Source organism: Pholcus phalangioides, unplaced genomic scaffold (assembly GCF_987345545.1).
Source record: "Pholcus phalangioides strain wild (caught in Gottingen) unplaced genomic scaffold, Ppha-v1.0 ptg000001l_1, whole genome shotgun sequence".
Taxonomy (NCBI): Eukaryota; Metazoa; Arthropoda; class Arachnida; order Araneae; family Pholcidae; genus Pholcus; species Pholcus phalangioides.
The window spans coordinates 27397909-27423421 of NW_028301594.1; the positions used below are offsets into that span (position 1 = coordinate 27397909).

General features: G+C 37.8%; 2 protein-coding genes across 2 annotated transcripts; one reads left to right on the forward strand and one right to left on the reverse strand.

Annotated features, from left to right (window-relative positions):
• Positions 1-4506: 4506 nt before the first annotated feature.
• LOC149090240 (uncharacterized) lies at positions 4507-20511 on the reverse strand. Its single transcript, XM_089246040.1, has 3 exons — positions 20484-20511; positions 18769-20373; positions 4507-4565 (listed from the first exon to the last, which is right to left on the reverse strand). Exons 1-3 carry the CDS (start codon positions 20509-20511, stop codon positions 4507-4509), a joined length of 1692 nt encoding a protein of 563 aa, XP_089102166.1.
• A 151-nt stretch (positions 20512-20662) lies between these two features.
• LOC149090241 (uncharacterized) lies at positions 20663-24631 on the forward strand. Its single transcript, XM_089247017.1, has 2 exons — positions 20663-21979; positions 24485-24631. Exons 1-2 carry the CDS (start codon positions 20663-20665, stop codon positions 24629-24631), a joined length of 1464 nt encoding a protein of 487 aa, XP_089103143.1.
• The last annotated feature ends 882 nt before the right edge of the window (positions 24632-25513 follow it).

A 25513-nucleotide genomic window follows, 5' to 3' on the forward strand; every position in this document is an offset into this window, starting at 1 on the left:
TTTTGTGGCATACGATTCATCTGACACAAAGAAATGGTTTCACGCTTAATGAAACAGACAGTGAAAAACTCAGTGATCGACACACACCGTAAATATATAAAAATTTAAAATTATTACAAATAGTAATGAATTACATATCTGCAAAGAGGAAGTTTCAATCGTATCCACCCTTTTAGAATATGATGTGATATTTCTTCATATCATCAAATAAATTACCATATCTCTCGAAATAAAATTCTTATAAACATAAATACATCGATTCAAGTCAAAAATTGACTTAATATCCTTCAATAGCATATCACGCTGATCAATCATATCAAAACCAAAACGTATCAATTCGGAAAAAGACAGTAAAATATTATTGCTAGTTTTTAAAACGTATTTTACGTAAACACATCATTTGGTTTATTGAACTCTAAAACAAAAAAAAAACATTCCTATCTTTTTCTTTGCTCTTCTTCCATTAAATAAAGTGAATATCATGTATCAGTTTCTTTCAATCATAGGTCAATTACAATTACCAACATTAACATGCGCATGCATAATGCACACAAAATTTTAGTTTGATATAACGGTTTCAAAATATTTATTCAGTCAACATCCGTATCGTTTTTGGAAAAAAAAAGCCGCATATCATTTTTAATATGGTTTTTACCCAATTGTCAGCACCTGACTTTCATTTAAGGGTGCACTGAACTCACCAGACTTTGGGAAGCCCTCTATGGACTCAGGTACAACATTTTTAATTAGCCAAAAATTAAATATGAGTCGTTCCATTTCGGGGCACTGTGTAAATGCTTCATTTATCCCATACGAGATAGTACTACTCCTCAGTTACCCATTCAGAAATTAGTTATTGGTTGATGATTACTGTTGATGATGGCGAATAAATTGTTGAATCCGTTTAGCATGCGTAATAATAATATGCGCATTAATTCAATGTCACACATGAAAATTTAAACCTACGTAACTCCCACACACGCTTTATTAAATATATATTCAGACCTTCCATGTGTTCATATATTGTGTGTTAACACATTGTTATTAATAATAATAACCATTAAACAAACAAAAATACCTTAAAATCTAAAAATGTATGACGTGTTATATTTAAATAAATCTAAAATATATATATATTATATAATATCTATGTATAAAACTTAAAAAAAAAAAAGAATTCTTATATAATGAATGTTTGTATTGATAAAAAATTGGATATTGTTCGACTCTTATGGCCTTTTAACGTGTGGACAACGGAGACACAATTATTGTGGATGATTGACTATTATTATATATTAATATTGTTGTGGTTGTTGTTAGTGAATATTTAATGATGTGAAAAAAGAAAAAAAAACTGATCCCTGTGATGCGTGTGTGCTTTGCCGACATACGAGTCACTTGTCTTCAAAAATTTGAAGTCTACTCGTTTTTTGGTCTTTCTTTTTTTTTTTTCTTTTCTCATGCTAAAACAAACGTTTAATTTTGAATTTTTATAGGTTGAATATTTTGTACAAGTTTATTCAAAGGATAATATATAAATACATTGTGTATATTAGAATATTGTGTATTGTACGTGTTTGTGAACGTTGAATAAGTTTCAAATAAAAAAAAGAAAACAATTTTTTTTCTTTTGATCCGGAATCTATTTTTATTTTGAATTATCATTTGGAATCTTATTGCCCATCGCGAAAGCATCATAGAAATAATTATATGTATATAATTCTTATGTACGGAAAATGGCATCACGATGGTTCTCTCTACTGTACATAAATCTCTTCATGTACATGGAAGCATTCTCATTCTTAGTCATTCTCAGACACTAAACGTCGTCCATATTTTGTAAAATTATTAACCATGAAAAAATGATGCCATTCTTAGTTGCTTTTCTCTATAACCAACAAATGCGTAAAAATAAAATTTTATGAGCTAAAATATGCCTTTCAGAAAAAAACTATGCAGAACAGGATGTATTATATTGAGGACATTATTAAACTGGAACACGTCCTGCCACCTATCAGATAAAAAACACATTTGTTATGATTATTCGATTGGGATTGAGTGACCGGTTTTGGATTATTATGCCGCATAAAAAAAATCAATGTAATGTGAAAAAAAGTAAATATTTGTGAGCAATAATATATCAATTAAACTGTTCAGTTTGTTTCAAAAATTTAAAATTTGATATTTGTGTACAGTATAATAATTTTAGTAACACTTGCAAAGAGAAGCAGACTGAAAAATGTAACTAATGTTATCGCTTCTAAAATATTTATCAATTTCCCACTACATTGATTTATTCATGCGGCACATTAATCAAAAACCAGTCACCAAATTCCAATCGAAGAAGCATAACAGTTGTGTTTTTCAGTTGATAGATGGCAGAAGGCGTTTCACACACAGTTTAATATGATGTTTCTCAATATAATAAATACATCCTGTACCGTATAGTTGTTTTCTGAAACGCATATTTTACTATCAAGCCAAAAATTTCACAACATGAGACTTTAACATCTCTCTTTCTTCTTTCAAGTGACGTCCCAGAGATCATTTATTGAATATCAAGTCATTTTTGGAATTCCCTTTCTCTCGTCGAATTAGAAATATCTTCTTTTTTTTTTATAGCTAGCAGCAATCGATGCCCGTGTCATCTTTAGGGAATATGGTGTGACGTGCGTGGTGGTGGTTATGTGTGTGTATAACGTTACCCACTCTACCTCTCAGAGAAATCCCGTCTTTTCCAGAAAATTCTTTCCCAATTCCCACCCTCTCATCAAGTGATATGAAAGATACATCAGCGTCAGAATTCTCGGTGAATATTCGACAGGCACTTCATCATTTTACGCTCCGATTATTTCCTTCCGAGTGCCATCGGGAAACGAACGACGATACCTTCTTTTCTTGTGATAAACCGTGAATTTGGTTTCGAGATGCCACATCCAAACACTGTCATAACTACCATCTTCATCATCGTCGTCGTATCTCTCCGGGCCGTCAGGTTATTAAATTCCGGCGAAGATAAATATTGAATTTTTAATTCACGATGTTATAACCCCATGGGAGGATGATCGTAATGTGCTTTGAAATGAGATAAAAATCCAATTCTTAATTATACTTGAGTGTATAACATTTATAAAATATGAATACTGTATTCCCATAACTACGGAAGGAAATCGTCTCAAAATGTACGAAGTCAGGATTACGTTATGATTTAGAATTTCTTGCGAATCAAGAGTAATCTAGCGTAAAAAAGATTTCTTTTAATAATTTCCTGAGAAGACATCTTTTGATATCATGAAAATAAGAAAAGTAATCTTATTATCGGATAAATTAGTGTTTTATATATGGGGGGGGGGTGTCTCATATCTTCTAACATTTATTTATTTATTTAAAACACAAAGCAACAGGTTGAAAACCAATTATCGCTTGCAGTAAAATAAAAAATACACGGAATACAAATAAAATAACAAAAATTACATAATCAAAAGCCTCAAAAACTATGCTGTGTAAGATATCATAAGAGAAATCACTTTAGCCTTAAAGCGGCAGTCACGAGATATTTCACGTAACTTGATACCTTTTATTTCGCGATTCCTTAGTCATCTCGTTCTTTAATCCCCAGAGCGGAAATCCCGAGATATCTCGTCTTCCTCAAACCCTCTTATTTCGGCAATTCCGAAATATCTCGTCTTCGAAAATCCTCTTGCTTCGACAATGACGAGCCCACACAGCCCTTTAAAGGCCTCTTATTCGTAAAACATGTTTTCCTTCCCTTCCGCCGTCCTGTCAATCGAAGCTTTTCTTCAATTTCTGAAAACAAAAGGGGAGAGAAAGGATGTTTTTCCTTTCCCTTTTCAGTTCTGTTTTTTTTATCTTCCTTGTCTATTTTTTTAATTATCATTTCATTATTTTGTGTTAGGAAATGCATTTATTAACTCGCGCAATCTAAGAAAAAACATTCTTCTCGAAAATAGGTGGCAATTTCTAGAAGGTTTAGTGATTTCCACTGTGTCAGTAAAAATACGTATCAGGAAAATGTTGAACTTAAAAACCCGTTTAAAGGTTAAAACACTCTATATTCAATAATTCCGAGTCCAGCTAGCTCAGTACGGCAATCTTTACCCAATAACGTGTTTTCCCATTCCCCCCTCTGAACCTGCCAGATCAACTGCCAGTCGACGGAGTTAGATTTTGTTCCAAGTTTGATAACAGAAGAAGAGAAACGGTTTTTTTCCCCTTCGATTCGGAGAATTTGTCTGTGCAGTATAAATAACAGAAAAATATATAGGATTTCTTTCCTTGGTTTTTTTTAAATTAATACTTTCGATATTGGGGAGGAGAGCACTCATCACGCTGCGGACCAGCGAAAAATGAAATGGTGAAATGTGAAATGATCCGCTGACCTTATCGGACAGGAATAAAAACTAGATATAAAGGGAGAGTTATACAGATGTATAGTACCAGGTATATATTATAATATATCAAATCAATAATTCCACAGTGGCTCTACTAATCGGGAAATGTTTCGCGGACTGGAACCGGTCCACGGACCAGCGCTTGAGAAAACACTGCAACAAAGCATGAGGGAAAACTCTAAATAAATACAATGTGCCCACAAAACGAAAAAGTTCCCAAAAATTATCGTGAAAATGTTGCGTTTTATACACCGCGCACTTTTTTTTTTAGGCAGGGTATTTACATATGAACGTGGGAGTAAAAAATAAATTTCTTCTCAACGAATGGAGGAAGACGTTCTGAGACAAGATATATATTCATGAGGGGAAAAAAAACGTATTATTAAACTTGGAAACAGAGTTAGTATCAAAGAGACTATTGTACGTATGAGCATGTGTCGTATACGTCAAAAAATAATGATGGCATGGAGCCAGCAGCAGAAGCAACGGAGCCAATATTCGGCAAACAACTATCATCAAAGAACTTCAACCTTGTCTCTCTTTTTTTTATATATATACCACATACATGAATATTCTTCCATACTGTCTGAAAGCTTTTGTTCGATAGACATGATGTATGGCGCAAGTGACAAAAGTTTCATGCTTTTATCATTTATAGAACTTTTCCTTCTTCTTTGACGTGTTTTTTTTGGAACGAAGAATGAAACTTTATAATCCTAAAACTTCTCTTTTTTAGGTGTTCAAAATATATTTCCTTCTTTCTGTTGCAGAAAAAGAAAAATCCTAAAAAAGTTTCCATTCAGTGAAATCCATAATCACTTGATTGGAATGGTCTCGTGGTTCTTCAACCATGAGCATTCCAATCATGCTTCTTCCCCCGCATGGCATGCGTGGCACTTGGGGCTTTTGGATGCGGCCCACGATGCTTTGGGAAAGTACCTGTTTAACGCTGGAAAACGATTAGATAAAAAAAAATCCATGAAGCCCTAAGGTCAGTGAGAGCTATACTCGAATATTTAAAATTGGGGGATTGATTGCCCAATATAGTGCATTTGATACAATACTAGGGCAGTATCTTATTATTAATTAGTATTATTTTTTCTTATTAAATTATTTCTAGAATAATTAGATTATTCCCCCATTTATATAACTTTTTTTGCTTTCAAATTATTTCCCCCATTTATTTATTTTTCGTCAAATTATTTTTCCCATTTATTTATCTCTTTGGCCTCAAATTGTTTTTACCATTTATTTATCCATTTCAATTCCAATTTATTTCCGTACATGAATATTACAGTGCATTATAAAACTTGTATAATTATTGATACAGGTGAGAGCATTGAACAATATAACAAAAAACTGTACATGTACAGTCGAACCACGAAGAGAAGGGCATAGAAATGCCCTGATCTATTTTTCTGGCTTGTCCTCAAATTGTTAATCAAATTTATTTATCTTTCTGTGTCCTCAAATTGTTAATCAAATAAATTTATCTCTTTGGCTTGTCCTCAAATTTTTTCTCCCATTTATTTAGTTTTTGTCGGTCATAAAAACATTTCTGATTATATATACGATATTTATTTTTTGTCTCACTCCTCAATCTATTCCTTCCAATTATTTATTTCTGGGCAGTCCGCTAATATTTCTCTCATTTAGCTTTTTTTTCTGTTTGTCGTTATCTCCCATTTAGTTATTTTCTGCCCTCACCCCCCCCCCAAATCATTTCTATTCATTCATTTTCGCCGGTCCACCAGATAATTTTCCCGTCCACAAATCATTTCCTTATTGATTTATTTTCTCATGGTCCATAAATAATTTCTCCCATTTATTTATTCTTCACCTGTCTACAAATGAGCTCTGTTTATCTTCTTTTCTTTTTTTTTTGGTGGTCAGCAAATAAATTCTCTGCCGGTCCGTAGTTGCAAAAAGCTTGAATAACACTGCTTTAAAAAACACAGCCTCTCCCTTCATGTTCGATATTACTCATTATTGTACACATTTTCAATAATATAGTTAAAAATTGGGGTAGGCTGCGTCATAGACACGGCCGCAAGTTCTGACGTGAATATATTTTTCGTGCCTTGTCTCATTTTAGGTACTGACGTAATGAAATTATGTCGTTTTCATCGGCTTTGCCTTCGGTTTACGGAAAATTCACCGCCAACAATTCACCGCCGGAAAATTCACCGACAACAATTCACCGCCATGCAATTCACCGCTAGGAAAATTCACCGACAAACAATTCACCGCCATGCTATTCACCGCTAGGAAAATTCACCGACCAACAATTCACCGTCATGCAATTCACCGCTAGGAAAATTCACCGACCAACAATTCACCGCCATGCAATTCACCGCCATGCAATTCACCACTAGGAAAATTCACCGACCAACAATTCACCGACGACAGTTCGATGCGAGTCAGTTAGCGAGGGAATGAGCGATTGAGTGAGTGATTGACCCAGTGAGTGACTGAGTGACCGAGTGAGTGACCCAGTGAGTGACTGAGTGACCGAGTGAGTGACCCAGTGAGTGACCGAGTGAGTGACCCAGTGAGTGACTGAGTGACCGAGTGAGTGACTGAGTGACCGAGTGAGTGACTGAATGACCGAGTGAGTAAGTGATTCAGTGAGCGAGTGGGTTACTGATTCAATGAGCGAGTAAGTCAGTCCGTGAGTGAGTGAGCAAGCTGCTAAGTGAGTGAGCGATCTAGTGAGTGAGTGATCTATTGAGTGAGTAAGTGCCATATCCTAAAGATATGGCGGAAAGTTTAAATAATGACTTTATGAGAAGAAATTCAGATGATACGGATTCGGGTTGCTGGATTTTATTCGTTGGTAAAATGAATATTTGCAGTGGCCCTCACAGGGGGATGCCCGATTGGCTTCCGAGTCAGGGGTCTCGTTTCATTTTGGGGGCACTGGATGAATCTCATTCTTTTCTGTCGTTTAACATTGTAGAATTTTCAACAGCGGAAGCCCGAGATAAATCCAGTGTCTGGGTGCCCCACTAAATATCTGCGTATTGGGTCCCCGTTACTAGATGTGGGCCCTGGATTTATTCGTTTTAAAATTGATAAAAATTGAAAATTTTTGTGGACACTCACAGGGGGTATGACCGACAAGCCTTCAGGTCGGGGCCCCATGGAAAAGTTGACAGGTTTCATTTCGGGTGTCCCTGGATGAATCTCATTGATTTTTGTTGTTTAACATTGTAAAATTTGCAAGACATCGGTAGCCCGAGATAAATACAGTCAGGGCCCCCACTACAATTCAACGAATTGGAGTTTGGGGACCCCCATGGGGAAGTTTTCTGGGGTTACTTGATGAATCACATTTTTTTTTTGTTGCTTTATTATTATAAAATTCGCTTCTTCTGTAAGCTGGTGCTTTCACGTGTCCCTTTCCATAGCACGCTGATGAAGTGAAACGAAATAAACAAGATATGTTATGAAGAGAAAAGGGGGGGGGGGGGTTGGCCGCCAAAGGTGGTAGGGGAGCAGAGCCCCCTAGTACTGTATATAAAATACCATGTCCTGACTGATTCATCATCGCCGAGCCAAAACCGCTGAAGCTGTAAATATCAAATTTTGTGAATAGTTTTTTTCACGACGTAAAGACTCACTACTCACTAAGAAATGGTTTTTCCATATTCGACAACCTAAGGGCGTCATAAGAGGGGAGGGGGCGGTCAACGTTGAAATCATGCCGAGCCGAAACAGCTGAAGCTATAAATATGACATTAGATCAATATTGTAATATAGACTCATTGAGAAGGGATTTTTCCAAATTCAACCCCCTAAGTGGGGTTTCAAAAGTTATATGGAGCAATCAGCACTGAGCCGAAGTCGCTTAAGCCATAAATATGAAATTTAGTTAGTATTATATTTTATAATGTACATACACACTAAGACAGGATTTCTGAAAGTTCATCACCCATGGGGGTTATGAGGTGAGAGTAATTTTGAGATTGCAAAAACACACGAGAGCGAAGCCGCGGATAACAACTGGTAATAAAATATAATGCTTACTAAATTTTATATTTATGGCTTCAGGGATTTCGGCTCAGTGATGATTACTCCATATAACCTTTGAACCCCCCCCCCCTTTATTAGGGGGATTGAATTTTGACATTTGACTTACAGTCTTAGACTTAAAACGAACATTCGATTATGTTGATTTAAATATTCTAACAAATAAAAACACTTCTCAGCAGGCAATGTACTATATTGATTTAAAACATATTACTACAATAGGAAACAAGCTGCCATAATAAATGGTAAAATCAGCACATTTGAAATATAATGAAAAGAGTCCCACAAGGATCGGTCATAATTATTTCTAGTAATTCTATTAATGATTTATGTAAAATTAAGTAGAACGGTAAAATAATTTCATTCGCAGATGACACAAGCCTATATGTTGAAGACGGGGGTGGATTTAGAGCTCGCTATTGGTAGGGGTGATTTTACAAATCTTTAAAAATCTAGTCTAGGCATCGGTGACCACATGTCCTGCATTTTGTCTCGTATTTTCCGTGACAGTTCGGTTTTTCTGTTTTTTCTTCTCCATCCAGACCTTTTGAAAAATGTCACGGTTTTACTCGTTTATAGTCGAAGTTTTCTTGAATTTTTTGTTGCAATATTACCATATAGAAGTTCCGAAAATTTCATAAAATATCGCATTTCGTTTGAGGGGAAATCTAAGGAGAGCACCTACATCCAGCAGTGGATTGAAATTGGTTGTTGATGATGCCACACCTATTAAAACCAGTATTTTAAATACAGTTAAACTCGGTTATAACGACATCGAAGATTTCGCGGGATTTCGGCGTTATAACCGAGTCTGGCTGTATTGCTTTCACTTTTAGAATATTGTTCTAGAGCTCTTTTAGTTATTTTCTAACATTTACCGGTGATTATGTATGATCCCCACCTCATATTAGTTCACTACGACGCAGTTCGTTTTGTAGAGGCCATATAATTATGTCCTACTACTGATGCTGGAAAACAAATTAATGAAATAAAGTGAATATAAAGATAAGTTTAATTTTCTCAATCAGCAAAACTGGTAAAAGAAAGCCATAGCCTCATATTGTTTAAAATTATATGCGTGAGCTCAAAAATCGTATGAAATTATCTCGTTTTAAACATCCAATTCTTGGACATAAGGTGGACATAAGTGGACTCTTGGGTGACAAATAAAATTTTCGAAAACTGAAACTCACGGAACCACAGCTTCAAAAAACGATATAAAAAATGACATTCTTTTTGGGCAATGTTAGAGGAGTATTTTAGAAGGATAATTTTCACACAGTTTTCATTACATACATATTTAATTGGTAATTTTCAATCAAAACCTACAATATTTAATTAGTAATATCTGACAAAATTTTCATTCAAAACATACAGTATTTATTTAACAATATTCGACATGATTTCCTTCCTTACATATTTATAATTAAAGGGTTCCAATCTACTAATCTAGAAAAGCAGATAACACGCAAATGTAAGAAAAAACGGGAGAAAAATATTCATTTCTCACAAATATTGATATCATAATTAAAATGATACATTATGAGTTATACCTCTCAAACAGTCTTTAATGTCACATCCTTGATGATACTTATCAACTAAATTCTTTAATCTCTGCGCAGAGTCCCGGTATTTCTTTCTCCTAATCAATGTGATGGTTTTGTCCACTTACAATTTGCTCCATCCGAACTTCATTCAAACTCTGTTCTCTTTTTATAGCACCGATGATGAACTTCCATATATCTGGGTGGTGAGCAGATAATTGCTGTTGGAACGCTCGATGGCATCCTTCTATAGAATTGTTGGTATCAGGGAAATCGTTACGCGTTCCTTGAAAGCAGTTCCAAATGTCGATGTCAAAGCGCGGCTGACGACGACCACCACGACGAAGAGGACGCCCGATGATCCAAGTGTCTTCAAATCTACACTTCATCATAAATACGTTTTCGGAACAATCGGATTTTTTAATCATTTGTGACACTACTACGTTAAAAACTAACTAACTAACCAATTCACTCACTCCCTCACTCACTTACTGACCATTCACTCACTCCCTCACTTACCAATTCACTCACTCCCTCACTTACCAATTCACTCACTCCCTCACTTACCAATTCACTCACTCCCTCACTTACCAATTCACTCACTCCCTCACTCACTAACCAATTTACTCGCTGGCTCAATCACTGACTCGATCAACCACTTACTCACTCGGTCACTCAGTCACTACTGGGTCACTCACTCACCCGCTCAATCACTTACTCACTCGGTCACTCAGTCACTACTGGATTGCTCACTCACCCGCTCAATCACTTACTCACTCGGTCACTCAATCACTTACTTACTCGTCACTCAGTCACTCACTCACTGGGTCACTCACTCACTCGGTCACTCAATCACTTACTTACTCGGTCACTCAGTCACTCACTCACTGGGTCACTCACTCACTCGGTCACTCAATCACTTACTTACTCGGTCACTCAGTCACTCACTCACTGGGTCACTCACTCACTCGGTCACTCAATCACTTACTTACTCTATCACTCAGTCACTCACTCACTGGGTCACTCACTCACTCGGTCACTCAATCACTGACTCACTCGGTCACTCAGTCACTCACTCAGTAACTCAATCGCTCACTCCCTCGCATTGAACTGTTGTCGGTGAATTGCTAGTCGGTGAATTTTCCTAGTGGTGAATTGCATGGCGGTGAATTGTCGGTCGGTGAATTTTCCTAGCGGTGAATTGCATGGCGGTGAATTGTTGGTCGGTGAATTTTCCTAGCGGTGAATAGCATGGCGGTGAATTGTTGGTCGGTGAATTTTCCTAGCGGTGAATTGTTGGTCGGTGAATTTTCCGGCGGTGAATTGTTGTCGGTGAATTGCTGGCGGTGAATTTACCGGACACGTTTGCCTTCGCAATAGCTAACACAAACGATACCAATACTGTCTATTTTCGATGTGAACTGCTCAAGATATGCAGGAAAACGAAATTGTTACGAATCAGGGCCACGGACTTGGTGACGAAAGAGATATTGAAACCGGAGTGATATCATATTGGGAGCACTTTTGCCATGTGCATCTGGCGATATCATTGCTTTTGACATGCGTTAGGCATTTTTTGAGATATCAGTGTTTAACTCTTTCCGACTCGGTGTGTGCAGTCTGGGAAAACCTAAAAATCTCCTTTTGAAACACTGAAAATAAGCGATAAACAAAATGAAAACCAGTTTAGGGATTATTTTGAACCTTCTTATTGACACTAAATAACAGCATCACAAAAGCCGGTCCATACTGTTGGCCTGTGTATTTATTTTTTTTAGAAAAACCCTTATTTTTAAACGAAATTGATTCAAACTTCAACGATTATTTTTATTTTTTGGGTATGAAAAGGATTTTTGCTAAAAAATAATCTACGTTATTTTGTTGGGTGTACACTAATCTCTTTATTTTGTAACTTTTAAAATTTTTTTAAAGAGTTAAAAATTGCTTTAACTTTTTAAATTCAAAGCTGAACTAAAATCGAGTCCCGAATTCAAGGTTGGGCACACCCACGAAATTGAAACGGTAAGTGCAAACTTTACAAAATTATACCTGCATACTCCTCTAGGCCCGAATAGACTGCCTACAAATTTTCTTGGTAAAACTCCAAATTTAAATGTTAACGTGCCTGAAAGGGTTAAAAATCTCGTCACGCAACTTTTTGTGAATGCTCCCGGTATCGTCAGGCGATTTAAAAGACGTATTGACGTCAAAATTTCGAATTTGGTAACAGTTTAAATGACATTATTTATCGATTTTGTATGCATGAATGTTCACATCTCATTGATAAGTGCTTTAGTCAATTCTTCTATGAAGAAACCATAATGATATTTTTTTTTGTCGTGCATCATTAATGAGCCCGAAACCATTTACTGGATACACTCCGCTGGCCAAATGGAGGAAAAATAACGAAAAAAATTGATTTTTTTTATTATTATTTGGCGATTTTGATGTTATTGGCATGATGTGATCGATCGATGGCGTAACGTCGTTATGAGTTTAAATCTTCCATCGCTGGTATTCCAAATTTCCTGTTTTAGAAAATAGACGGGGGAAGCAAGATGATAAATCAATTACAAAATACTAAATTTGAATAGCTAAGTTGTACGAAATCAGTCATTGAACCGCATGGCATGTTGAATGAAGCGAATAGTGAGTACATTGCCATCGATTTACGCGATGGGAATGAGATTTATCGTAAAAATAATTTTCGTTTATTTTAAACTTTTGCGAAATGCCGATGAGTATCCACATTCCGTCGCCGTGCTATTGTATTTCGTGGTGAACTTATGTCGGAAATTACCTTCAGCCATTAAGGGAGATCTCCTACCTTTTTAACATGGTGAAAAACTATAAAAGGAATATCATTAAAATATTATTTAATCATTCATTTTTTTTTCTAATATGGTACATTTATGGGTATATACTACGCAATGCCAATATAATCTCATCTCCAATCCTTTTTTTCATGCAAATTTTCCAAAAAAAAGAGTTAACTATTAGCATCTTGCGCGCTTGATAAAACAGCATGAAATCAATGTGATTGAATAAAAATTGATTCAAAATGAAGAGAAGCATCTCGCGTTCTTAGAATGATGAAAAATACTAAGATTTCATTGCCTCTCAGTCCCATGTAAAATTAAATTTCAGAGCTGAAAAATATTAGATATTTTTTTAATACCTAAGCATTTATGAATGAATCTCGGATATTTTTCGTAATTTTATGAACTGAACAGTTTCCTTTATTTTGAATCAATTTTAATTCAATTATGTTGATGTCATGCTATTTTACCATGCGCACAAGGTGTTAACAATGCAATTTTTTTTTAATTTTGCGGAAAACAAAATATTGAACCTAAGTAAAATATTATTTTGGTGTAGGATACCACATACAATCAAAAATACGTGTAAGAAATTTGAAATAAATGAGTGGTTAAATAATATTTTTGATGATTTTCTACTAGAGAAAAGTTTTTCACCATGTTAAAAGGTAGGAGAGCTCTTTAAACTTCATTTTATCAATGTATAAATAAAATAATGTCTGCCTGCTTTCTTCGGAGAGATTTCTTTTGAATGGGAGACGTGCTCGCATTCCCCTCTTATGGTGTAAACATAGTGCACGCTGGTTTCCGATTCTGCGAGTCGACACCATTGCTGATTTTATCAATCCGTTACGGCGCAGACTCGCGTAATCGAAAACCAGCGTGGACTATGTGTTCGTACTCTCATTCAGGTTTTTAACCAGTCAGTAATGGTGCCGACTCGCAGAACTGCAAACCAGCGTGCATTATGTTCGTACTCATACTTTACTCACTCTCGGAAGGACGCTGTCGACAACTCCAGTTTACTCTATCATAGAAACAATTAATTATTAAAAAAATTATAATAAAAAATGAAATTATAAATTCATTATAAGTTAATACCATTATAAATTCATTATAAATTAATACCGTTATAAATTCGTTATAAATAAATACCGTTATAAATTCGTTATAAATAAATACCGTTATAAATTCGTTATAAATAAATACCGTTATAAATTCGTTATAAATAAATACCGTTATAAATTCGTTATAAATAAATACCATTCAACCTCTGAAAAGAGGTTGACTCTGTGCCGGAATTGTGGAAACTAACAGTCCCGGTTGTTTGTAAAATGCATGTATGTGTCCGTGAAGTGTTTCCATCTGCCTACGAAATTCTTAATGAAAAACTAGGAAATCAAATATTATTTTACGTTTAATTGAATGTTACGGGTGTGTGCCTATCGCTGTGGTGGAACCGGCTGGCATTCGCGTCTCGATGTTAAAAAACCAGTTTCAGCCGACGACCTCTATGATGGTCGTGGGGGTTCAAACCCAGGCTTTTTAAGTCAATATGATGTCCACTTGACTGGCACATATGATGCCACCATCACGAATCTTATTTCAAATGGGCTCCTACTTTTAAATGACTTCTATTTTCGAAGTAGCCATGTGGCTGTTACATTTCCATTAGCGTAATTCATGTATTTACTGTGAACTTATTAAAAATGAGGAATTATCACTAGAGTCGTTTATATACAACTCGGTTGTCACATCTCTATCCAAAAATAACAGAAATTTACCTTTCCTCTCTCAAAGACACTGGTCTCAAGTTCACGGTTTCATTACAACGATAATAAGCTTGAATCTCTTCACGAAACGAAAAACCCACAATTTTTATACTCTCCAATTATCAGATACGGCGTCGAAAATACCGATGACGGCGGCGTCGCAGCAATTAAAGAGATCGGGAACGTCAAGGAGAAAACAAAATAGTGCTGGGGGTGTGTAACCTCGATAATCTCATTTCACAGTTAATTCCTCTGGAGATCTGGAGAGACACGTGTTAAAAGAGTTAGCTCTCGCTCTCTCACGAGGTAAAGGTAACAACACTCCTTCCACCTGGATAAAGGCACCATATAATCATCCGGACTGTTCCTTACGTAGATATTAAGATTGTTCGCGTTTCTGAGACTTCGCAAGGACGCGTCGTTGCGTGAAACGATGATAAAAGTAACGCATCCGAGCGTTAAAGTGATGATGGGGAACTTGGCTTCAAGGAATTTATGCACAGCGGAACACATTATGTTAAAAAAAAAAAAATTTGACGATGATCTATCGCGTGTTTTACAAGCCTTGAAGGATATCCGACAAAAATATGAAATAAAATAATAACTCCTTAATGATGTGCATTGTTTCTGGAAGAAAATTGTTGTATCGAAGTATTAGTTCACGGTTGATTTGATCGCTATTGTTATCATTATCATACCTTAGATTCCTCGAATATTTTAGTTCCGTAATGAGTATCGAAGTCTTGTCTTTCCTAGAGAACATTTTTTTGGAATTCGGTGTTATTTTCGGCTTCGATGAAGTTGCCGCGTATATACACAGTCGAGTCACATTATTGTTAGCAGCTGTAACAATTGTGACTACACTTCAATACGAAGGTTTCGAAAAGCTGGTTGATGCGGATGCACTTCACTAAACGTCCCCCAATTCTGGTCTACCATAAATTTACTACCATTTTTACCTCTGGAGGTGGGTTTTGTCGAAATTTTGTGAATTATTAGTTCCGCATGTATGTGTGTCCAGGAAGTGCAGCCGTCCTGTTTCAAAATCAGAAGTAAGAAACTGACTAATTGAATGAGTGAATGCTCTCTCGCAAAGGGGGTCTTCAACCTTTGGGAGAGCTACTAAGTTCCAAATTTAAACTTTATATGAAGCCCACGAACCATATAAAATCATAATTGCAGCATTTATAATTGCTAGAGAACCCATTTAAAGATACACATAAGATTTTCAAGGACTTGAGAGTACAGTGGTGTCTTAATGGATTGTATAACACGCCCCTGAGTTAAAACAGAAGGGGAGTTCGCTAATAATTCGAGAGTTTGTTTATTCTGAAATCATTTCTTTCCCCAATTTTGAAAGTACAATTTTTTTTTTTTTTTTTGATAATTATTACTTTCATCAATTCTGAAACACATTTTACATGATTGTGAAATTATTTCTTTCAATATTTCTCGAAATTATTTGTTTTAATAATTTTTAAATGTTTTCTTTCAATAATTTTTAAATGTTTTAATTATTAGAAAATTATTTAGAAATTAATTCGGAAAATATTTCTGAAATTAATTCTAAAATTAATTCTGAAAATAATTCTGAAAATATTTCTGAAAATATTTCTGAAATTAATTCTGAAATTACTTCTTTCAAAAATTATAGAATTACTTTTTTTTTTATTTGAGGGTTTCCAAGCATTTCTGCAAATTGTGCAGAAATGTATGTTTTCCTGGATGACGAGCTCTTTCTCTAGATATATTAAAAGGGCCCCGCACTTAAGGCCCGCAAATAGTGTTCGGGATCCGACTTCCCCACCCCAAGGCTGCCTTAGTAATGAGTCATACGCACACTGTGCATTACAGTGTCAATAAGGGACATTATTTTCTTGTTTTAATCGCCTTTCAGTGTTTTTTATCTATTTCCCTTATATGATCGGCAAGCGAAGGCGGAAAGCTCCTATCACCAGATATGGACATGGGCCATGCTTTGAAGTCCCCTCCCCACCCCGCTCTAGCGTGTGATTAAATGTTGCGTGTTTGCTTCTCGCTGTAGTAGGACTCACAGGCATTTGCAACTACATGTAGTTAATGAGATGAAACACGTACCATGAGCTTGCCTAATCTGAGCACGATTGATGCTTGTTATAACGACCATGGGTTATAGTTATTCGTTGTAACGACCGGTACGATACGTCCTAAACATACTCATATAGAGACAATTCATTTTGTTTTTATTTCCTTTCAATATAACAACCACCACCATCCGATACGTAGTCCGCTTTCGACGGAAATATGGGGTGGGGGCTTTTTTGTCGTCGAATGTGTAAGGGGTGAGTTGCAAACATTCTGAAAATTTAGCAGTCGTTACCATTTCCCCTAAGTGTATGATAAGGGTTACTACTGCTACTTAACCACACATGCACCTCGTCCATATTCCTCTGCGGAATTTCTAATGAATATATACCGGCCATGACCCTCCCATTGCGAGGACCCACTGTTGTGGTCGGCTAAAGTTGGTTTTCTGTGATTCTCGACTTCGAGGTGTGTACATGTTGGAATGTGCGTGTCCTCGTTGCGAAAGTCCTTCGTAAAATTATTTCTGAGTAATGCGTGTGTTATGTGTAGTGCTTCCAACTGCCACCAATTTTTTCATCAGTGAAGTGTAATGATTGACGATTTAACGTTGTAGGCCTGTTGCTCTGTATGGCGAGGTTTTTTAACGGGGAGATCGGCTCGCATTCACGCCTCGAAGTCCAGAACCACGAAAAGCAACTTCGGCCGATCACAACTGTGGGTACTCGCGATGTGGACGGCTCAGAGTCCTTGCGATGCGAGTCCGTCATTATGACCATTCGATCACCACAGCGGCTATATAATAAGAGCTGTCTCATATGAGACGCTGGCGTCGGTACCAGCTGACGTCATTGCTCAAGCAGAACCGAGAGTGCGCCCGCTTTGCTGCCCTCTTAATTACGATAGTTCGCAATCGCTGTACTGCTCATTTTATTGAATTCTTTCCAAAATTATCTTTTCGATTATCGTCATTAGTATTTGTATATTTATTGGCTGGCACTTTTTATTCCTATTCAAACTTTTAATACTTATGAAAGTGCTTATCCTTGAATAAATGTGTATAGCTTGTGCATGAGAGAACTCCTTCGTATATAAGGCTCTCTTTCAACTCTTTTATGATACGTTTTTGGTGATTGAATGCCTCCTGATCACCCCATGGAGAGATTTAAAAACTCTTTCGATGATATTGACCGTTCTTCTCCATGTCTCCGACATACACGACATTGTTAATCCATCACAGCATGAAGTATTTATTCATGAGTCTAAGTATGAGCGTACTTAACAGTTCAACAGTTCACGTCATCGATCTTTACATTTGAACACCCATATTTTTCTAGTCTCTGGGTCTTTAAGGAAAGTATGATAAGTAAGTTGAATCCTATATATGTATCTTTGTCCTCCGAGTATAGTTCTTACACGTTGCGATCACATAACAATTCATTTGTTCGTCACTCATTTTCTCAAGAATCACAAAAAAATATTAAAACAACACAAGCGCCTACCCGTGATACTAAAACAACACCATAAACGAGAGATCGGTCACTTGAAACAGTAAAATAAGCAACTGAAATTTAAGATAATCTTCAATACAGTGCGTTCCTTTGCTCTGATGTCGTCTACGAGACAAAGTGTTTGAGCAGTGAAATCACGCAGTAGAGACTTCGAGACCACGCCCATCTGAGCCAAGGCGGAGAGCACATTTAAAGAAAAAGATGGACAACCCCCCTTAATATACAGCCCTGACTTTGTTCACCCGTAATTAAAAACCGTGATTGAGTTATGGAAGTAGAATAGTTTGTGTTCCCTTCTTCGATCACAGGAAAGGAGATTCCAACAGTTGGGATAATAAAGCAGACAAGATTAATTTTCTGATTTTTTGAAAACGTTCGATAGAACTGTCTGAGGCTTTCATGGCCGGCGTTAAATGACTTGCAAACGGTTTCCGGGTTATTAGGCCATGGTCTAGGAGATTTTCTTCCTGACGTTTCGCCCACATCTGTGGCAGGCATCATCTGAGGTCAATCCGACGTAAGTCTCCGCGGCAAGCGAGAAAGGCTTCGTACATCTACTGTCATCGACTTGTTCTCTATATGCATTTCTGAGACTTGATCGGCCGCAGAAGAACCGCATTGGTTGGCTTGTGTGGATGTGTTGTGCGCCGATTGGCTGCAAGTGGTGTCTGGCGACGATTGGCTGTCGAGGTCATTTTCTCTCTGGCATTCATCGGGGGCACATCTCAACTCTCTGCGGCGCTGAAGTACCGGGACCCAAGTGGGATGCACCTTCATCGTCTCCTCCTTTCGATTCATGTTGTGGTGCTTGAATATTTCAATGGCTTCTCTATGAAGACGAGCATGGTAGTGCACCTCCGACGATATTACCTCGGTCTTTTCAAATTTAATTTTGTGGCCGGTTTCCCACATATGTTCTGCAACGGCTGAACTTTCCGTTTTACCCAGGCGGCAGCTCCTCTGGTGTTCTTTTATTCTTGTAGCAGTACTTCTTTTTGTTGTTCCTATGTATACTTTTTCACACGAGCATGGAATCCTGTAGACACCTGCCATGCACAGCGGGTCTCTCGGATCTTTTGCCGAGCGTAGCGATTGTGCTAAATTTCTGGTGGGTTTGAAAATGGGCTTGACGTTGAACTTTTCCAAAACTTTACCGATTCGATCGGTGACCTTCCAGATGTAAGGTAAGTAGGCTTTGGCTCGGGGTTCCCGATTTCCTTCGTTACTATTGTTGTTACTTTCCAGGCGCGGTCGTATGGCTCTTTGAAACTCTTTTACCGAATAACCGTTAGCTTTGAAGGCCTTCCGTAGATGGATCAGTTCTGTGTCGAGATGTTGCGGCTCACAGATACGGTTAGCACGGTTTACCAGTGTCTTTATCACGCCTCTCTTCTGTCTCGGATGGTGGTTGGAGTTTTTGTGGAGGTACCGGTCGGTATGCGTCGGTTTCCTAAAAACGCTATGCCCTAAGCGGTTGTCGTCAGTTCTGTTCACCAGAACATCCAGAAACGCTAGTTGTGAATTTTTCTCCGTTTCCATTGTGAACTTTATAGCTGGGTGAATGCTGTTGAGATGTTCCATGAATCTTTGTAGTTCGAGGTCCCCATGCTGCCATAACACAAATGTATCGTCTACGTAACGAAGCCATACCAAAGGGGTTAGTGGGGCAGACCGTAAGGCTTCAGCTTCAAATCTCTCCATGAATAAATTGGCCACCACCGGACTGAGGGGGCTGCCCATTGCTACACCATCAAGTTGTTCATATATACTGCCATTCCAGATGAAGTAGGATGACGTGAGGCAGTGGCGAAACAGGTTCGCTATATCATGTGGGAACATGTCATTGATATGTGAGATGACGTCCTTGAGAGGGACTTTTGTGAAGAGCGACACCACATCGAAGCTGACCATACGGGTTGATGGAGAAAATTGGAGATCCTTTATTTTCTGGATGAAATGTGATGAATCTCTGATGTGCGAAGAAGTGTTGCCCACAAGGGGTTGAAGTAGAGTGGCTAGATGTTTGGCCAGAGTGTGAGTAGCCGATCCTATTGCACTGACGATGGGACGCAGCGGTACATCTACTTTGTGTATCTTGGGGAGCCCATAAAGTCGAGGTGGCAAGGCTTCAGACTGTCTCAAGCGCAATTTGATCTCATTGTCTAAGGCCGATTTTTTAATCAAGTCGTTAGTACGGCGTACTAGTCCTGCAGTCGGGTCTTTAGAAAGGAAAAGATCGAGAAAGATCTCTGGAAAGATCGAGCAACTGCTTGAGCCCAACACCTACAAGAAGCTACTTAAAGACTTGATTATGGGCTCCCCAAGATACACAAAGTAGATGTACCGCTGCGTCCCATCGTCAGTGCAATAGGATCGGCTACTCACACTCTGGCCAAACATCTAGCCACTCTACTTCAACCCCTTGTGGGCAACACTTCTTCGCACATCAGAGATTCATCACATTTCATCCAGAAAATAAAGGATCTCCAATTTTCTCCATCAACCCGTATGGTCAGCTTCGATGTGGTGTCGCTCTTCACAAAAGTCCCTCTCAAGGACGTCATCTCACATATCAATGACATGTTCCCACATGATATAGCGAACCTGTTTCGCCACTGCCTCACGTCATCCTACTTCATCTGGAATGGCAGTATATATGAACAACTTGATGGTGTAGCAATGGGCAGCCCCCTCAGTCCGGTGGTGGCCAATTTATTCATGGAGAGATTTGAAGCTGAAGCCTTACGGTCTGCCCCACTAACCCCTTTGGTATGGCTTCGTTACGTAGACGATACATTTGTGTTATGGCAGCATGGGGACCTCGAACTACAAAGATTCATGGAACATCTCAACAGCATTCACCCAGCTATAAAGTTCACAATGGAAACGGAGAAAAATTCACAACTAGCGTTTCTGGATGTTCCGGTGAACAGAACTGACGACAACCGCTTAGGGCATAGCGTTTTTAGGAAACCGACGCATACCGACCGGTACCTCCACAAAAACTCCAACCACCATCAGAGACAGAAGAGAGGCGTGATAAAGACACTGGTAAACCGTGCTAACCGTATCTGTGAGCCGCAACATCTCGACACAGAACTGATCCATCTACGGAAGGCCTTCAAAGCTAACGGTTATTCGGTAAAAGAGTTTCAAAGAGCCATACGACCGCGCCTGGAAAGTAACAACAATAGTAACGAAGGAAATCGGGAACCCCGAGCCAAAGCCTACTTACCTTACATCTGGAAGGTCACCGATCGAATCGGTAAAGTTTTGGAAAAGTTCAACGTCAAGCCCATTTTCAAACCCACCAGAAATTTAGCACAATCGCTACGCTCGGCAAAAGATCCGAGAGACCCGCTGTGCATGGCAGGTGTCTACAGGATTCCATGCTCGTGTGAAAAAGTATACATAGGAACAACAAAAAGAAGTACTGCTACAAGAATAAAAGAACACCAGAGGAGCTGCCGCCTGGGTAAAACGGAAAGTTCAGCCGTTGCAGAACATATGTGGGAAACCGGCCACAAAATTAAATTTGAAAAGACCGAGGTAATATCGTCGGAGGTGCACTACCATGCTCGTCTTCATAGAGAAGCCATTGAAATATTCAAGCACCACAACATGAATCGAAAGGAGGAGACGATGAAGGTGCATCCCACTTGGGTCCCGGTACTTCAGCGCCGCAGAGAGTTGAGATGTGCCCCCGATGAATGCCAGAGAGAAAATGACCTCGACAGCCAATCGTCGCCAGACACCACTTGCAGCCAATCGGCGCACAACACATCCACACAAGCCAACCAATGCGGTTCTTCTGCGGCCGATCAAGTCTCAGAAATGCATATAGAGAACAAGTCGATGACAGTAGATGTACGAAGCCTTTCTCGCTTGCCGCGGAGACTTACGTCGGATTGACCTCAGATGATGCCTGCCACAGATGTGGGCGAAACGTCAGGAAGAAAATCTCCTAGACCATGGCCTAATAACCCGGAAACCGTTTGCAAGTCGTTCGATAGAACTATTTCCAAATAATAACACCCGTTATCCGGAGAACAAAGGGGGATTCGTTATAACGGACGTTAGACTGTAGCGGGTATTTGCACTAATGTGACTAGACTGAATATCTTGAAAGGGTTCTAAGAGAACTTTAAAAAAATAAATAGGTAATACTCACTAAGATTTATATATAATATATATAACCCATAACGAAAAAGTCCCATAATTCAGAGGCTTTTATGGCACTACAAATGTGCGTATTAAAAATTATATTCTGTACCCTATACATTTAAGTAGAAGTGTTTACGAAGTTATTTATGGTTTCCATCTGTCATCATAGATGCAATAAATCAATAAATAATATATATATATATACACGGACGGTGCCTATGAAATATTTACATTCCTGTATGAAAATTTCAGAAATCTATGTATTATTTATGTCAGTATAAATAATGGAAAAAAGAATGAGATAAATTCTCTTCGAAAATTCTGTTTATGCGTTTTCAATAAGTTTTTTTTCGTATTCAATTCTGATAAGATACTTCTACAAAAAAAAGTAACACTGTCCGAATCCCAATTTTTAAGGGGGAAAAATCACTCTCTCTCTCTTTTTTCATGTTTAAAGTAACATTATGAATAATTCAAAATTCCCGGATTCAAAGTCATCAAATACAGCTCTTTGTGGATATATACGTATGTATATATTTACAGAATAAAGAATGAAAGTCTTGGATGTAAAGGCACTTTCACATGTTAAAGTCAAGAAAAAAAATTTTCTTTTTTGTAGAATTTTTTTAAATTCTTTTCTTTTTGCTTCTCTTACATTTTCCCTACATTATTTGCATTATTTTGATGATGATAAAAAAATTACACGGACGAGTTTTCATCGTCCGTCGGAGACGGCATTGGACCCGTGAATACATTCGTTTGATGTTTTCCGAGACGCTCGATGGCATCGATATTGGCCTCTTCCTCCTTGTTGTAGTCAAGATAAAAGCACTCACCTGATTGTATATGTATGTACTCTGAGTACCAAATATAGTTTTTAGTGTGCACACATACCTTACCTTTATAACACAGAACGCACGTGAAGCTATATGCATCTCGATTATATACAAGTACGTCCTATGATTATTTGATGAAAGTATACGTAAGGGAATTTCGATGGCTATAGAATTCCTTTCGTATGCAATTTTGTTGATGGAACATAACTATTCTTTGAGAAAAGTACTAGTGCTTTGTATTGCACAAAGGCTTTCTTAAGTAGGTGCTCGATAATTTTTTTGGCATCGGCAGGTATCAGAAGTAAGCCACTAGAGGGCACTTCTATTTTGGATTTAGTTCACATTAGTTCCGAGGATCCTGTTGAGCATGTTTCGGAAAACTAGCGAGTTTTCTTCTAGCGATCATCGTGTCATTAGTTTTCTCTGTAACTTTTCTTCTGGTAACGTTGATAACAAAAGACTGGTTCCTTGTTTTCGAAGAACCAACTTTGATGCTCTGAGAGAAAGGTTAGCGGCAGTCTTCAAAGAGACCGTTTGGACTCAGTGGGTGTGGTACGTCAGTGATAAGAATTTAGGACAAAACTATCATCTGTTTTTCCTGACATCATACCCCTTTGTTCGTAAAAAGCGCGCTTGTTTGTTGCACCCCCACTGGTTCACTCATAATGCGCGTAATCTTTATCTTGAGAAGAAAAAAAATGGCATTCATTAAATACAAAAGTGGAACATGTGACCTGTCAACTTTTACTGAAAAAAGAAGGGAATTGAAAAGGGTGATTAGGCAAAGTAAAAATGAAAATTGAATCGAGGTTAGCAGATAACATTGGCTCTTACCCAAAACCATTTTTCAGGTACGTCAATAATTGTTCCTCTCGATAGGAGGGTCTAGGGTCGAGAGCAGTATAGGCATGCGTAGTGCTTTTTCACGTCAATTTTTAATAGTGAAGGTGATATTCAAAGTACCTGTGTGTCATGGAGTGACACAGTCTTCAACGAAGTTCAAGTGGAAGTTGTAGAAGTCCTAAAACTTCCAAAAAATGCATGTGCAAGCAAAGCACCAGGACCAGATGATATTTTTCCTTTTGTTCCAAACAAACTTGAATATGATTGCAGTATGTAATAATGAATGATGGAGCATGACTTTTTGTGTTGATAAGTGCACGGTCGCTCATTTTCGTTCAGACAACCCACGTTTCACATACGAGTTGAATGGTGGTATCATTCCTGATGCAAATGGAAAATCCTCATTGACGAGTGGCTTAGGTATTCTGAACAGTGTTTAGCAGTTGTTAAAAATGGGAACAGAATGCTCGGTTTTATTCTCAAAAAGATCTCTTTGCGTTCTCCCGAAGTGATCCTTTCACTTTTCTGGGGATTAGTTCATCCTGGATTGGAGTATGCAGTTAGCGTTTGGAGACCATACTTACAGAGGAACATTGATTTGGTCGAGGTGGTGCTAAGAGACGCGTGCTACTGATGGCACACGGGTCTTAAGATATGAGGTGAGACTTGATTTTTGGAAAATGTTTAGATTGGTTGAGCGCAGGTGTCGAGCGATATGAGCGAAGTGGTTTTTTTTAATGGGATGGATAAAATGGACCATGAGTTATTAATATACTGCCAGTCAACAGCTTCGGCAAGGGGATACTGGTAACAATTGGTAGGGGACAGCTCCAAACTGTGGTGTCGAAAGAAGTTTTTCCTAATAGGGTTGTTAATAAATGGAATAGCTCACTTCCGGGGGTCATGAATTCTAACACAATTGACACGTTTAAGAAGAAGTTCGATAACCATAGTGGGATAAATCGAGAAGCTACTCATACTTAGGTGAGACAACCATAATTTTTTATGGGCAGTATGTGTATTTATTTTTCATCATAATTATTTGTTTGTCATTCCCCTTATTGGGTTTCTGTATTTTTGATATAGTTTGGATATACAAGGCGATTGGGAAAAGTTTGAGGTGATAATACACACTAATATAAATAATTGTCATGGTCTAACGTGAAACACAAGCGTGTTTCGAAACGGCCGCTCCACAAACGTTAAAACGGCATTCCTGTTTAAATTTATCGGTAGAAAAAGAACACCATGCATGTTTGAAAATGTAACCTGTACGCAAATCTTTGTCACGGTGAATAAAAGGCGTGGACTCCAGTCAATGGACTTTTAAATAGTTTTTCAACAGGTAGAGAAGTGATGCTTTTAAAACGGTGCTGACTTCTGCTTTTACCGAACACAACAGTCGTTCATCACTGCCATCTACTAAGTGATTCAAAAGAAACAGAAAAAGTGAACATTCAAATAATTTGAACGGCATATCCATGCAATTTTTATAGAAAGACTGAATTATATTTTA

What these genes read in the sequence shown, in the direction of transcription:
- LOC149090241 (XM_089247017.1), top strand. Translation starts at nt 20,663, where the DNA reads ATGGTCAGCTTCGATGTGGTGTCGCTCTTCACAAAAGTCCCTCTCAAG. An exon ending in GTTCTTCTGCGGCCGATCAA is followed by an intron (nt 21,980 to 24,484) that starts GTCTCAGAAATG and finishes ATTCTCAAAAAG; the next exon opens with ATCTCTTTGCGTTCTCCCGA.
- LOC149090240 (XM_089246040.1), bottom strand. Translation starts at nt 20,511, where the DNA reads ATGGGACGCAGCGGTACATCTACTTTGT. An exon ending in CAGCGGTACATCTACTTTGT is followed by an intron (nt 20,374 to 20,483) that starts GTATCTTGGGGA and finishes TCCTTTCTAAAG; the next exon opens with ACCCGACTGCAGGACTAGTA. An exon ending in CACACAAGCCAACCAATGCG is followed by an intron (nt 4,566 to 18,768) that starts GTTCTTCTGCGG and finishes GCTTTGTTGCAG; the next exon opens with TGTTTTCTCAAGCGCTGGTC.